Below are 14,205 nucleotides of genomic sequence, written 5' to 3' on the forward strand. Positions count from 1 at the left end.
TATAAGTGTATGAGTGTGTGTTTCTCTCTTTTTTTTTTTTTTTTTTTGAGAGAGAGAGAGAGAGGGGGGGGGGGGACAGCGAGAGAGAAAGAGGGACAGCGAGAGAGAAAGAGGGACAGCGAGAAAGGGAGAGAGAGAGAGAGAGAGAGAGAGAGAGAGAGAGAGAGAGAGAGAGAAAAAAAGAGACAGAGAGAAAGAGAGGGAGAGAAAAAGAGACAGAGAGAAATAGAGGGAGAGAACGAGAGAAAAGAGAGACCGAAATAGAGAGAGAAAGAGAGACAGAGAAAGCGAGAGAGACAGAGAGAAAGATAGAATGGGAGAAAGAGAGAGAGAGACAGAGAGATAGAGAAGGAGAGACAAGAGAGAAAGAGAGACAGAGAGAAAGAGAGAGACAGAGAAACAGAGAGACAGAGAGAAAGATAGACAGAGAGAAAGAGAGAAAGAGAGGGAGAGAAAAAGAGACAAAGAGAAATAGAGGGAGAGAACGAGAGAAAAGAGAGACCGAAATAGAGAGAGAAAGAGAGACAGAGAAAGAGACAGAGAGAAAGAGAGAGAAAGAGAGACAGAGCGAGAAAGAGAGAAGGGGAGAGAGAAAGAGAGAGACAGAGAGACAGAGAAAGAGAGAAGGGGAGAGAGAAAGAGACAGAGAAAGAGAGAAAGAGAGAGAGAAAAAGAGAGAGACAGAGAGAATCGAGAAAGAGAGAATGTGTGTGTATATGTATGCATGAGTATGTGTGTGATGTTTGTTAAACATCTAAACAACTGCCACACATGAGTTTGCGCGACAGCCACTGGAAAAACCTGTCAATCATAAGAATACTAATTAAATTAAATATGTCATACCAGTATGCATTCTCACATCCTTCCACTGAGGGTCTTGCTGTCTTCACCCACATTGTACGACCCCCTTCATTTAAGCCTTTCTGCTATCTGCCCTCACCTCTTTCCCACATTTTTCTTTTTCTTCTCCTTCCCGTTGTTAATGGAATCTTCCTCCACAGTCAGTGGTTGGATGTGTGACTGGGCTTTGGCCTTCTTTTTCCCCGTTGTCTGCTTCGTCATATCCTGAAAACAGAACACATGCTTACATGGATGACAATGAACCAATCGTGGTTCTTTTCAAGCCTCATTAGTCCACAATTTATACAGTCAGTTATTGTGCATATTGTGATTTATGCCTTGTGAATATCATCATATATTTGCCTGTGATGATAATGACCCACCTGCTGGAGCTCTTCCAATCCTCCTTGCAGCAGCTTCTTTGCATCAGTGCTCAAGTTGGTGATTGGTGGCAGACGAGAGTGGGGCAAACACTCCACAGCAGGCAGAGTCTCAGGCCTGCTAGGAGTCACAACTCCGACAGTGACACAGTTGAGAGGAGCCTGGGGGACCTGCTGGTTCAAGAGGAGGACCTCGGGAGTAGGAGGAGTCAGAGGGGTTGAGTCCGTGGCATCCTCAATGGAGAAGGGGACCACAGGACTGATCTCTATCTCAGAGAGATCCTGGGGAGACAAGAGAAGATATAACCTTTTGGCATGTGGGACCTGAGATCTTTCCATGGCGCTTTAGGATGACAATCGACCAACTTAATCAGGATAGTGTCATTCGATACCTGTCTCTGGATCTTCACAGCAGACACGTCTTTGACGTGTTTGGTGTTCGGGATCTCCATGTTTGCGTCACGTTCCAGGTCTTGCAGGATTTTGTCAAACATTTTCAAGAAATGGTGTCTTTCGGCACGGGCCTGCCTGGCTCTCTTCCGCAGATTGGCTCTGTTCTCTTTCCGTACACTCACAGAGGGAGACAGAATGTCCTGGACTTCACAATCCGTAACACGATTCTAGAGGGAGAGCAAGAGTAAAGTACAATGTGCAGGAACAGGGCAGAGGGGAAAATCTGAACAGAAAAACAGGCCAATTCATAGACCTTTTGTCACACACATACCAGGCGTTTGTCCTGAACAGGTTTCACACTGTGGTCACAGTCCTCATCACACTGTGGGTCAGATGGTAACATATTGTTAGTCTATGTTCAAAAATGTAATGTACCTTGATGCTTTTGATGCACAAACTGACCAGAAAATCGGCCTCATCGAATGAATGGAGAGGTCATCCCCATTTTTTGACTCTTTGACATTCTGTCGGGAACTGATTCCATCATGTTCATCTCCCTACATTAGAGACACAGTCACTGGGATTTGACTATGTTTGGTGTTTAAGTATTTAAATGTAAGTTGATGCAAGACCTTATCCATTTCACTTATCACTATGCACAAGCTGACCAGAAAATCTGCCTCATCAAATGAATGTAGAGACAGGTCATCCCCCTTGGTTGAATCCTTGCCACTTCCTTTGGTCCAAGGATGGTACTGAGGATCATCACTCTGTGAAAGATACGTCGTTAGTCTTCACCAACCATGGTTACTCGCCGTTACAGAAAACAATATATAACCCAATGTCAGCATCAGGTACAGCTCTCTCACCTGAGATTCACCATCAGTGTCTGAGTCAGTTGTGACATCCGAGTATGACAAGCTGATGGAGGAAAGAGGACGCTCATCCCTTCTCTTCAGCAATGCTGTCACTCTGTCAGACTGTGGAGAATCATCAACATCGTTAATTAGTCAGGGAACGGTTTGCATAAATCTATTCTCTGAAAACCCCTGCATTAGCCTATGGCCAATAACAGTGATATGGGAAAGTGTTATTAGAGAGGAGCTGACCTGACTGGGAGAATTTGGTTTCGGCATATCTGTTGCTGAACCCCAGATATCTGCCTCTCCTTGATTGGCTCACAATGATTGGCTGTGAAGCAATTGAGAGAGAGAACTTGTAACTTTTGTAACTGCAATGCTTTTGAGGTTTGATTTACAGGCCATTTGTGGACTGAGCCTTGAGTCTCTGTACTGATGTGGCCAGTTATAACAATACAAAAAGAAAACCATGTATCAAAACTTGCTTTAAATGTAACGAAAGTATGGATTACATTTAGAATTAAATTATGTTTTACGTGTAAGATTACAATAAGTAGGGGAAACATTAATGTGTAAATAAGAATTACTAACCAAAAAGCACAAAATTGTCTGAATAGCCTGTGAAAATCTTCTGAGAAGGCTTACAATACGAGTCTTCAAGTTACTATTCACCTGCCTGTTCAGAAGAAATGGGATGTAGCTCTGTAATGTTTCATTTAAGTATAAATATACACCATTATGACGTTTTTATACTTTACAGTAAATTACTGGCTACTAGTTGCATTACTTTCACAGTAATTTTACAGTAATTTACTATAAATATTTCACAGTAATGTATTGCACGTTTCACAATAACGAACTGTAAACATTTCACAGTAAAATGCAATGCAACTACAGCGGTATATTGTAACTTCACAGTTGTCATGCCATTGGATTACTGTGATATAGCAGTATGTAGCTGTGGAATTACATTGTCTTGCTGTATATAAATTACAGTGTCTGTATTTCTAGGTTTTTTTACTGTAAAAGTAATGCAACTAGTAGCCACTAATTTACTGTACATTTACAATTTAAATAACACTGCAAAATACTGCAAATTTGACTTGTTAACTGTGATTTTACCACACAAACGTGCTTTGGATTTGCTAAATTAAAAGTCAAAGCAAGAACAAAGACAAAACTCATTTAAACTTTTTAATAATGATAACAAGTATTAAATTCACTATTAAATTCAACAATTTAACTTTCGGACTTCCCATGTACTGTTTTATATTGTTTACCATCAACCTGGAATTGGCTTCCATTGTAGGGGGTGTAGCATGGGCCATCATCATTCTGACTATGATTCGTCATTAGGCTCATTAACGATCACTGCAAAAGATCTGCAGTTCCTGTGCAGAGACAGGAGAACCTAGCAGAACAACCATCTCTCCAGCTCTCCATCGCAGCCATCGCCCACCTGAGGTCACGACAGTTCGTCAGACTCGTTTGTACAGAGAGGTATATTAACATCGCATCGTTTGAAGTATCGTAAGAGTCGAGGGTTCTGGACTGGAGAGTGCTACAGAGATGGCGTTCTGCTAGGTTCTCCTGTCTGCACCGGAACTGCAGCTCTTTTACAGTGATTGTCTCCTATGTATGCACAGGGACACTGAAGCTATGTAAGAGTGTCTCTTTTTAGTACAGGTTTACTGTGCAACACTAGCTAGTTCACTCCAATGTTAATAATTAGCTATAAAAATAGCATTCGCGCTGACCCACAGCAGAGCTAGCTAATAGTTCATCCTAAATTTGGAGCTGGCAAAAACCTACAAATTTGTATGTATAATTTGAACTGTACTTGCTACGAATCTTTATCTGAGGAAACATACTCTATGTTCCTATTTCACTGACGCCAGCCGCAAATTAGCCACCCTAGCTGAAGCATCGACCATGTGAGACTTAGCTAGCCATCAAACTAGACGAAAATGTATCATGACGGATTTACTGGATTTGATTATTCAAATCAGTTAAGTACGGTATTAACTGCACAAGTAAAACATAAGTACGCACAGAGATTACTAGCAGTTATATTGGATGACTGCAGATAGTTTACCGTTACAGAGCAAAATCACGATCCTGGCAGGCAGCGCCGAGGTGAAATGCTGGAAAAGAGAAACGGTTGGGAAAGCGCGAAAACTGAGGTCATTTCCACCTCAAAACTATTTCACTTCCTGAAAATTACATGTAAACCAATCTCATACGAGTTTTGAATCTTGCTTGTTTCACAGCTAGCCATATTTAAAACATTATAGTATATTTTAATTGATTATGTTGAATATATTTAACAATTAACCCTCGTGCTGCCTTCGGGTCACATGACCCAAAGGTTCATAACGAACCATCATTGTGTTTACCCAATTTTACCCAATACAAAACCAAATAAAAATACTTTTCTTTTAACCTTCGCAATGTGGGGGGTCTGAGACAGCCCGACGGTTAAAAGAAAATGCTTCACTTTGTTTTTGTATGCGGTAAAGTTGTCGCAATACGACGGTGGGTCACAATGACTGATGGGTCAGAACGACCCGAGGAGAACACAAGGGTTAATAGACTTATGCTCATTGTAAGGAATTTTAATGTATACATTTTGAGAAAATGACTATTTAAACTAGAGAGGGTACAATTTCAGGGGAAATTGTAGGGTGTGCTTGCTTGCGTCGGTCTCTCAATTTCTTCCAGAGCTCATGTCAAATGTCTTACCTTCAAGGTAAAAATATTTACTGAACAGATAGGTGACCATGTCAATACAGGACATGCTAGGACTTTTGCTTATAATGAAACCATGCCCAATCTCAACACCGATCTGTCACAAGGATGATACCCAGCGTTTTATTGGAAACACTGATAGACTCCATGTTTTCTACCCATACCCACCCAGAGACATACATTGTTGATTGATAGGGCTGGGATGTTTTGGTACATCGAAGTAAATAGAAAAATATAGAAAAATAGAAAACAGTCAATAATTTGAAAATAGAAAAGTATTTCTAAAAATTGCTGACATTTATGTAATTTCATATTACGACAACTGAAAAAATCTGTACATTCTCAATAATTGAAAGAGAGCAGTCCATCTGTGACATGGATATTTTCAACTTGATTGTTATAATGTGGCTTTGAAACCCCAGAAATGTCTTTCAATGTGATATTTCACCTGAGCAAATAGATGACAAGGTGAAGACAGGAATGGAATACGAAACATTTTCTGAAACGTTGACAGGTAATATAGACTGAGACCAAGAATCCAAAGACTATAAGGCAAAAATGTTTGTTTTCAAAAAACAAAAAAAACTAAAAAGCTGTTCTCTACTTGTTTTTAGGTTTCCTTGTTGCTCCCCTTTCCTATTGAGGTCCCAAGTCTCATCTCATTCTCAAAGGCCTCACATAGAGATGAAGAACTGACTGTATGGGGAAAGGGGAGGGAGGGGCGTGTGCAACAGCCAGCAGAGAAGGCATTCTAAGAAGTGGAGCCAGTTGCTAGCTCAAACTGACCAATCACCATAGCCGATGCTGATGGAGGTTTCGACTTAGAACGGACCGGACATCTGAAGTGAATCTGCAACAAAAAAGAAAAAAAACAATATAAGTATGGAGAATATACAGTAATATATAATGTATATTATATGAACATAAGTGTGGAGTATATACAGTAATATATAATGTATATTATATGAATATAAGTGTGGAGTATATACAGTAATATATAATTTATATTATATACAGACGCTTAAGAGACAAAGAGGGGGCTTGGAACCTTTGACCTTGATCTGTAGTCAAATGCTCTGCCACTGAGCTGTTCCCACCCTTATAATGAATGTAGACTCATAACAAAACAGCCCTGTCAGCGTTTTACAAACATACCTCAGAGCATCTAGCATGGGTAGCAGGTTTAGCATCAAGTAAATGTATGCAACAATCTTTAGTTGTGACAACTTACTGGCACCCTGTCCGGGTACTTCTTCAAATCAAATCAAATTTATTTGTATAGCCCTTTTTACACGCAAGCATGTCACAGAGGGCTTCACATATGCCCATAGAACTGCCCCTCAACCAACCTAAACCCTCAAGGTTTAGGTTGGTTTAGGTTCTTCCTTATTTTCTCTCCCTCTGACCTCCTATTCTCAAACGGGTGCTCCTCTTTGTAAAGAAATGTCATTGTTTTACAGGTGTATACCACTTCTAAAACCAGTCCTCTGAATAATATTGGAGATGTGTCACGGTCACGTTGGTTGGCTAGATACAGCATACGTTGTGAGAGCCAAACTGTGACGTCAGGAAGTGTTTTGATGCAGAGGGATCCAACTTTCGCTGCTAAGGTTCTGTAATGTCTAGGTGACGGCCATATGAGATTGTCCATCAAGTCCACTACGGCCCATAGTCCAGTTTAGACTACACCCAAGCCATAGACATTTTTTCTATGGCTCTGGACTACACATTTTGTCAAGTTTACATTGTAACAATATTTGTAATAATTTTTCTGTGTATATTTTATGTGTGACCATTCATTTTTATTCTTTCCTTTATCAGACTCCCAGAAGAAAACACTAGTAGTCCATCTCCACTACAGGACCCATGTGAAGCAGGTCAGTATAATCATCAACCATCAAAAAGCAATACCAAATGAAACACAAAATGATAACTTTATTGAGAACAACATTTAGTCAAGCATCTGTGATATGAAAAAAAAAGTCTGGTGTGTAACTGATGATGTCATAAGTGTGTATGTCTACATGATCTATGTGTAGTGAAAGAGAGAGAGAGAGAGAGAGAGAGAGAGAGAGAGAGAGAGAGAGAGAGAGAGAGAGAGAGAGAGAAAAAGAGAGAGAAAAAGAGAGAGAAAAAGTGAGAGAGAGAGTGAATGTGTGTAGATGTGTGTGTGTGTGTGAGAAAGAGAGAGAGAGAGAAAAAGAGAGAGAGAGTGTATGTGTGTGAAAGAGAGGGAGAGAGAGAGAGAGAGAGAGAAAGAGAGAGAGTGAATGTGTGTGTATGTGTGTGTGTGAGAGAGGGAGGGAGAGAGAGAGAGAAAGAGAGAGAGAAAAAGAGAGTGAATGTGTGTGTGTAAGGGTGGAGTGTGTATGTCTACATGATCTCAGTGTAGTGAAAGAGCATGAATATGCATGCATGATGTTTGTTAAACATCTGAACAACAGCCGCATATGAGTTTGCGCGACAGCCACTGGAGAAACCTGTCAATCATAAGAAAAAACATCAAATGTAATCTGCCATACCAGTATGCATTCTCACATCCTTACAATGAGGGTCTTGCGCTCTTTACCCACATTGTACGACCCCCTTCATTTAGCCTTTCTGCTATCTGCCCTCACCTCTTTCCCACATTTTTCTTTTTCTTCTCCTTCCCGTTGTTAATGGAATCTTCCTCCACAGTCAGTGGTTGGATGTGTGACTGGGCTTTGGCCTTCTTTTTCCCCGTTGTCTGCTTCGTCATATCCTGAAAACAGAACACCTTGTGAATATAATCATATATTTGCCTGTGATGATAATGACCCACCTGCTGGAGCTCATCCAATCCTCCTTGCAGCAGCTTCTTTGCATCAGTGCTCAAGTTGGTGATTGGTGGCAGACAAGAGTGGGGCAAACACCCCACAGCAGGCGGAGTCTCAGGCCTGCTAGGAGTCACAACTCCAACGGTGACACAGTTGAGAGGAGCCTGGGGGACCTGCTGGTTCAAGAGGAGGACCTCGGGAGTAGGAGGAGTCAGAGGGGTTGAGTCCGTGGCATCCTCAATGGAGAGGGGGACCACAGAAGTGATCTCTATCTCAGAGAGATCCTGGGGAGACAAGAGAAGATATAACCTTTTGGCATGTGGGACCTGAGATCTTTCCAAGGCGCTTTAGGATGACAATCGACCAACTTAATCAGGATAGTGTCATTCGATACCTGTCTCTGGATCTTCACAGCAGACACGTCTTTGACGTGTTTGGTGTTCGGGATCTCCTCCATGTCTGCGTCACGTTCCAGGTCTTGCAGGATTTTTTCAAACATTTTAAAGAAATTGTGTCTTTCGGCACGGGCCTGTCTGGCTCTCTTCCGCAGATTGGCTCTGTTCTCTTTCCGTACACTCACAGAGGGAGACAGAATGTCCTGGACTTCGCAATCCGTAACACGATTCTAGAGGGAGAGCAAGAGTAAAGTACAATGTGCAGGAACAGGGCAGAGGGGAAAATCTGAACAGAAAAACAGGCCAATTCATAGACCTTTTGTCACACACATACCAGGCGTTTGTCCTGAACAGGTTTCACACTGTGGTCACAGTCCTCATCACACTGTGGGTCAGATGGTAACATATTGTTAGTCTATGTTCAAAAATGTAATGTACCTTGATGCTTTTGATGCACAAACTGACCAGAAAATCGGCCTCATCGAATGAATGAATAGAGAGGTCATCCCCATTTTTCGAATCTCTGACATTCTGTCGGGAACTGATTCCATCATGTTCATCTCCCTACATTAGAGACACAGTCACTGGGATTTGACTATGTTTGGTGTTTAAGTATTGAAATGTAAGTTGATGCAAGACCTTATCCATTTCACTTATCACTATGCACAAGCTGACCAGAAAATCTGCCTCATCAAATGAATGTAGAGACAGGTCATCCCCCTTGGTTGAATCCTTGCCACTTCTTTTGGTCCAAGGATGGTACTGAGGATCATCACTCTGTGAAAGATACGTCGTTAGTCTTCACCAAGCATGGTTACTCGCCATTACAGAAAACAATATATAACCCAATGTCAGCATCAGGTACAGCTCTCTCACCTGAGATTCACCATCAGTGTCTGAGTCAGTTGTGACATCCGAGTATGACAAGCTGATGGAGGAAAGAGGACGCTCATCCCTTCTCTTCAGCAGTACTGTCACTCTGTCAGACTGTGGAGAATCATCAACATCGTTAATTAGTCAGGGCACGGTTTGCATAAATCTAGTCTCTGAAAACCCCTGCATTAGCCTATGGCCAATAACAGTGATATGGGAAAGTGTTATTAAAGAGGAGCTGACCTGACTGGGAGAGTCTGGATTCGGCATGTTTGTTGCAGCCATCGATCTGCCTCTCCTTAATGTTTTCGCACAGTAATTGGCTGTGAAGCAATTGAGATTTAAAAAAAATGTTAGTAACTGCAATGCTGTTGAGGTTTGATTTACTTTTGTGGACTGAGTCTTGAGTCTCTTTTTACTGATGTGGTCTGTCATAACAATGCACAATAAGAAAACCATGTATCAAAACTTGCTGTAAATGTACAGAATTTTGAATGTGGAGGACATTTGTTTTTAGTTGTACACCCATGTTATTGACGGTAACTGCATTACAGAAGTGTGGATTACATTTAGCATTCAATTCCGTTACATGTAAGATTACACTAAGTATTAATGTGTTAAGAAGAATTACTCACCGAAAAGCACCAAATTGGCTGATTATCTTGAGAAAATCTTCAGTAAAAGCTAGACAGTAATTACCGTTCACTTGTTCAGAAGAAATGTGATGTAGCTCTGTAATGTTAGATTAAAGTATGAATGTACACCATTATGACGTTGTTGTAGCCTACATCATAATGTGTAGCATTTGGACATAAGCTACTTTTATACAGATATTTATATATCATTTTAAATAAATATACGTCAATATTTATCATTTGGTAATTACGATTGTGCTTTCTGTAAGACGTGATTTGCATGAACAATGACACTACTTTCAGTTTTTTCAGTTTTTAAATAATCAGAATAATCTCTCATTATGAATATAGCCAGCACTAAAATACAATTTGGCAATAAAAGGCTGGTTCTCTACATATCATTATCTCTGCCTTACTGATACATTATGAATTGGTTGTATATAGCCAACAGGTAAAGTTGGAAATATATTCACAGATTTGAACAATTCCCTAAGCAATAACTAATTACAGAAACGTTGTTAAAACACAAACGCCACCTTTTCCCGTCCGTTCCAAACATTCACCAGGCAATGTGAATTAAACAAAGTATTAAAATACAATGTTACGACTAATATTATACAAAGTAAATATTAATAAGTAAATAAGAATTACTCACCAAAAACACAAAATTGGCTGATTAGCCTGACTGAGAAAATCTCCTGAGAAAGCTGTACTGTTCACCTGCTTGTTCAGAAGAAATATGAGCAAGCTCTGTAATGTTACAATAAAGTATGCAGATAACACATTATTACGTTTTTTTGTACGTCATTATGTCTAGCATTCGGATGTATTTTTCATAAAGATGGAACGTATTGATATAAATATACATAGGCCTACGTCAATATTTCTCATCATTTAAATCACTCCAATAAATTACCTGCAATTATTGTTATTTCGCTCATTTGCGCCACATGTTGTCATTTAGTAAATCTTTTATTTTGAAATCCATACAAAGCAATACTTGGCTGGGACTACATTCTTTCCTGTCTATAATTGTAGCAGTGTAGGTCTGTTCGGGAACTCCTCTGGCATTCGAGTCGAAGTAAGATACAGACATAATTTTTCATAAGCAAGCTCTTGTTTCCCTCCAAAACATTTTTGCTTCGTGCATGCCAGCATGGACCTGACCAGCTAACCACTGGCTCAGCTAGCTGCCCCAGTCCAAGCACCTTGTTCGTGTTTTAATTGTAGCTGTATGTACAGACCTGTTGGCTCTGTAGGCAAACTGCAGGGGGGTCCAAGAGAGGGTCCGTGATGGATTTGAGGTGTTCCAGCACCAGATGCTTCAATAGTTATTAAATGATATTAATAAAGAGGTCTCACTGTTGATGCTTTGCTCATATATATTTGTTTTATTTACAAATCATCCTAACATACAGCACAGTATGGAGGTTACATTCAGAGATTCATGGATTACATTTACTGTACGTTTCAAACACAATATTATTAATATGTAATTATGGGATCAAATGTTACCCCGACAAATAACTTTTACACAGGATCACAATTTAGAGGATTAAAAATATACATATGCATTACTACATTCAGTTCATTCGTAAACAGCAGAGATTAAAACTTATCTTGACACTTTAAAATATGTTAAACATTTCAGTCCATTCAGTATATTGTTGAGAATAAATGACTATCACACAGAAATATACGTAGAAAAACACAGAAAGCAACACTTGTGTAAAGCTGTCAAGTCCTACTTCAGTATGTCTAAGGCCACTTTCAACCCACCTTCATATTTCCATGTCCTGGAGGTCACCCCAGCTGGGTCCCACCCTGACTTTGGCTCTGAGCTTCACATAAAGCTTGACTGCTGACTCCATCTCTCTCTTCACTATTTGAGCCACCTAAGGGAGATGGAGGAAAAACATGTCTGAAATTCTGTCCTTACACAGTATTGTCCTGTATCACACTGTAGGCAGCCTTGAAGGGTTAAGGCCTGAGCCTGTCTATCAAGGTTAGGGTGCTCAAAGTTAGGGTGCTAAAGGTCAGGGGTTAAAGCTCAGGGTTCAGGGTCATACCCGAATGAGGTCTTCTTCTGTGGTCTCGTAGATCAGCTCGTCATGCAGCTGCAGGATGAAGTAAGCCCCTCTGACCCGAGGCCATGTCCTGCTACGGCCCCTGTCTGCACAGCCATTGACGCATCAGTACCACAGTAAAGGCCTTTTCACACTGAGTGCAAAATGTTCGTATGCGTTTTTTTGTAATCGTCAGCCTCAAAATTTGGTGGCTTTGAATTGTCAAAAAAACTCTAAATGTTTCGGAGGTAGTGTGTAAGCGTGATTGACATAACGTTTTTTAACGTGCAAACATTTCAGACACGAATTTCGGACTCAAATGTGTGCAAAGGCCATTAGTGTTTGTGTTCATACAGACATATTTGAAATAGTCACATGATGTGTACCTTTTGTAAATGTTGTGAGCTACTTGCTACTGTGTGTGTTACCTGAGTGTGGGTGTTGATGTGACAGGGGGGCAGTAGGGAAGGTTTCCTGTAGTCTCTGCTGGATGTTGACAGTGGCCAGTTTAACAATGTCAGCAGCTGAACCCTGAACAGTGGTGTTCACCGCCTGGCGCTCTGCCTGAGAGGCAGAACCACACACACTCTGTTACAGTCAAACATCAGAGATAAGATGTGTTATAACACTTCAGATGGGCCTCACACCCCCTCACCCCCTCACACACACACACACATACATGTGCCCTGGCGTAGGTGTTGCCGTTTGTGATCCCAGGCAGGTATCTCCTGCGTCCCAGCAGTGTCTGAACGTAGCCCTTTTTTACACAGCTCTTCACCGTGTCTCTCAGGAAGGACTGGATCCCTGGATGGACACACACACACACACAGAGAGAGAAACACACACACAGAAACATACTCTTAACCAATCATGAACACAACACACAAGTTGAACAAACAGGAATGGTGCATCTTTGTTTTGCAAGGCTAAAAGAATGTGCCCACAGACAGTGTCTACCTGTGTATCTGGCCTTGAAGCTCTCTATGTAACAGGCAGCATCGTTCTCATCCACGCCCATCTGCTCCCCCAGAGACTTGGCTCCCATCCCGTAGATGATGCCATAGCAAATCTGAGTGTGTTAGCACACATGTTTAACACACATTAATGACTTGTCATGATGTGACTTCGGGATTTTGCTGATTTGTAAGTGGCACACCTTCATGAAGTGAGTATGTGTGTGTTTGTTTATCGGCCAGTCAGCCTCACCCAGCCCTTTTTATTTTGTTCTTGACCAACTAGCCTTGATAGCATCCCCCCCGCCCCACCCCACCTGCTTGGCCTGCTGTCTGAGGCCGTCCTTCACAGCATCTGGGGTTATGTTCTTCCACTCTGCCGCGATGCAGCGGAAAACATCCACCCCTCCGTTCAGCACCTGGCTCAGACACACGTGTCAGAGAGAGACAGAGACAGAGAGAGACAGAGAGACAGACAGACAGACAGACAGACAGACAGACAGAGAGAGAGAGAGAGAGAGAGAGAGAGAGAGAGAGGAAACAGAGAGAAAGACAGAGAGAGTGCATCAGGTGAGGACCATTTTGCTGTCAGCATTCCTGTCTGACTGTGTTTGTGCATGCGTGTATCTCCTGACCTGTAGGAGGCGCCGGTCCTTAGAGAGGTGAGCTAGCACCCGCAGCTCCAACTGGGAATAATCTGCAGCTAGGATCATCCCTCCTACAGAGAGAGAGAGAGATATAGAGGGAGGTAGAGAGATAGAGAGACACACCTTCAATGAATCCAATCAAAACTCATTTTGACTGCACGTGCACGCAAAGCCAAAGGAGGGGGTGGCCTAACCTGAGAAGGGGTGTCTCATGCTGACGGAGAAGGCGACATCCTTCTCTGGACTGCCTGCAGGAGGGGCTGGCAGCCTGGAGCGCCCTCTCCTGCTGGGAGGACAAACCCACCGTGTCATCATTATGAATGTCACCCTAGGAGCATACAGCTGGAGGGAGACTTTTCTGTGCTTTTCTCTGAGATCTCCACAGAGCCCCTTTTGACTCAGCTCCTCTCTCCAGCATGCCTTTTCCTGTGGTCTCTCCTCCCATCCACCCCAGCACTCTGTGTCCCTACGGTCACCCTCTCGGTCTCTCCCTGTGGTCCCCACGTACCCTGGCCGGGTGGCAGCCTGGCGGCCATCTTGTGAGAGGGGGCTCTCGCCCACAACGGTGGCCATCTGGATCTCAAAGTTGGTTGGCTAGATACAGCATACGTTGTGAA

At 42.0% G+C, this 14,205-nt stretch overlaps 1 protein-coding gene across 2 annotated transcripts; it reads right to left on the reverse strand.

Annotated features, from left to right (window-relative positions):
* Window positions 1-11,440: 11,440 nt before the first annotated feature.
* Window positions 11,441-13,655, reverse strand: LOC134039399 (DNA polymerase theta-like). 2 transcript variants are annotated; one of them, XM_062485242.1, is made up of 7 exons: window positions 13,577-13,655; window positions 13,259-13,360; window positions 12,946-13,057; window positions 12,668-12,792; window positions 12,417-12,552; window positions 11,992-12,095; window positions 11,441-11,817 (listed from the first exon to the last, which is right to left on the reverse strand). In XM_062485242.1, exons 1-7 carry the CDS (start codon window positions 13,652-13,654, stop codon window positions 11,704-11,706), a joined length of 771 nt encoding a protein of 256 aa, XP_062341226.1. In that variant the 5' UTR covers window position 13,655; the 3' UTR covers window positions 11,441-11,703. The 2 variants fall into 2 exon arrangements, with proteins under 2 accessions (XP_062341226.1, XP_062341225.1); XM_062485241.1 differs by having other exon boundaries at window positions 12,417-12,576.
* Between the last annotated feature and the right edge of the window lie 550 nt (window positions 13,656-14,205).

The sequence above is a fragment of the Osmerus eperlanus genome, chromosome 19 (genome assembly GCF_963692335.1).
Source record: "Osmerus eperlanus chromosome 19, fOsmEpe2.1, whole genome shotgun sequence".
NCBI lineage: Eukaryota > Metazoa > Chordata > Actinopteri > Osmeriformes > Osmeridae > Osmerus > Osmerus eperlanus.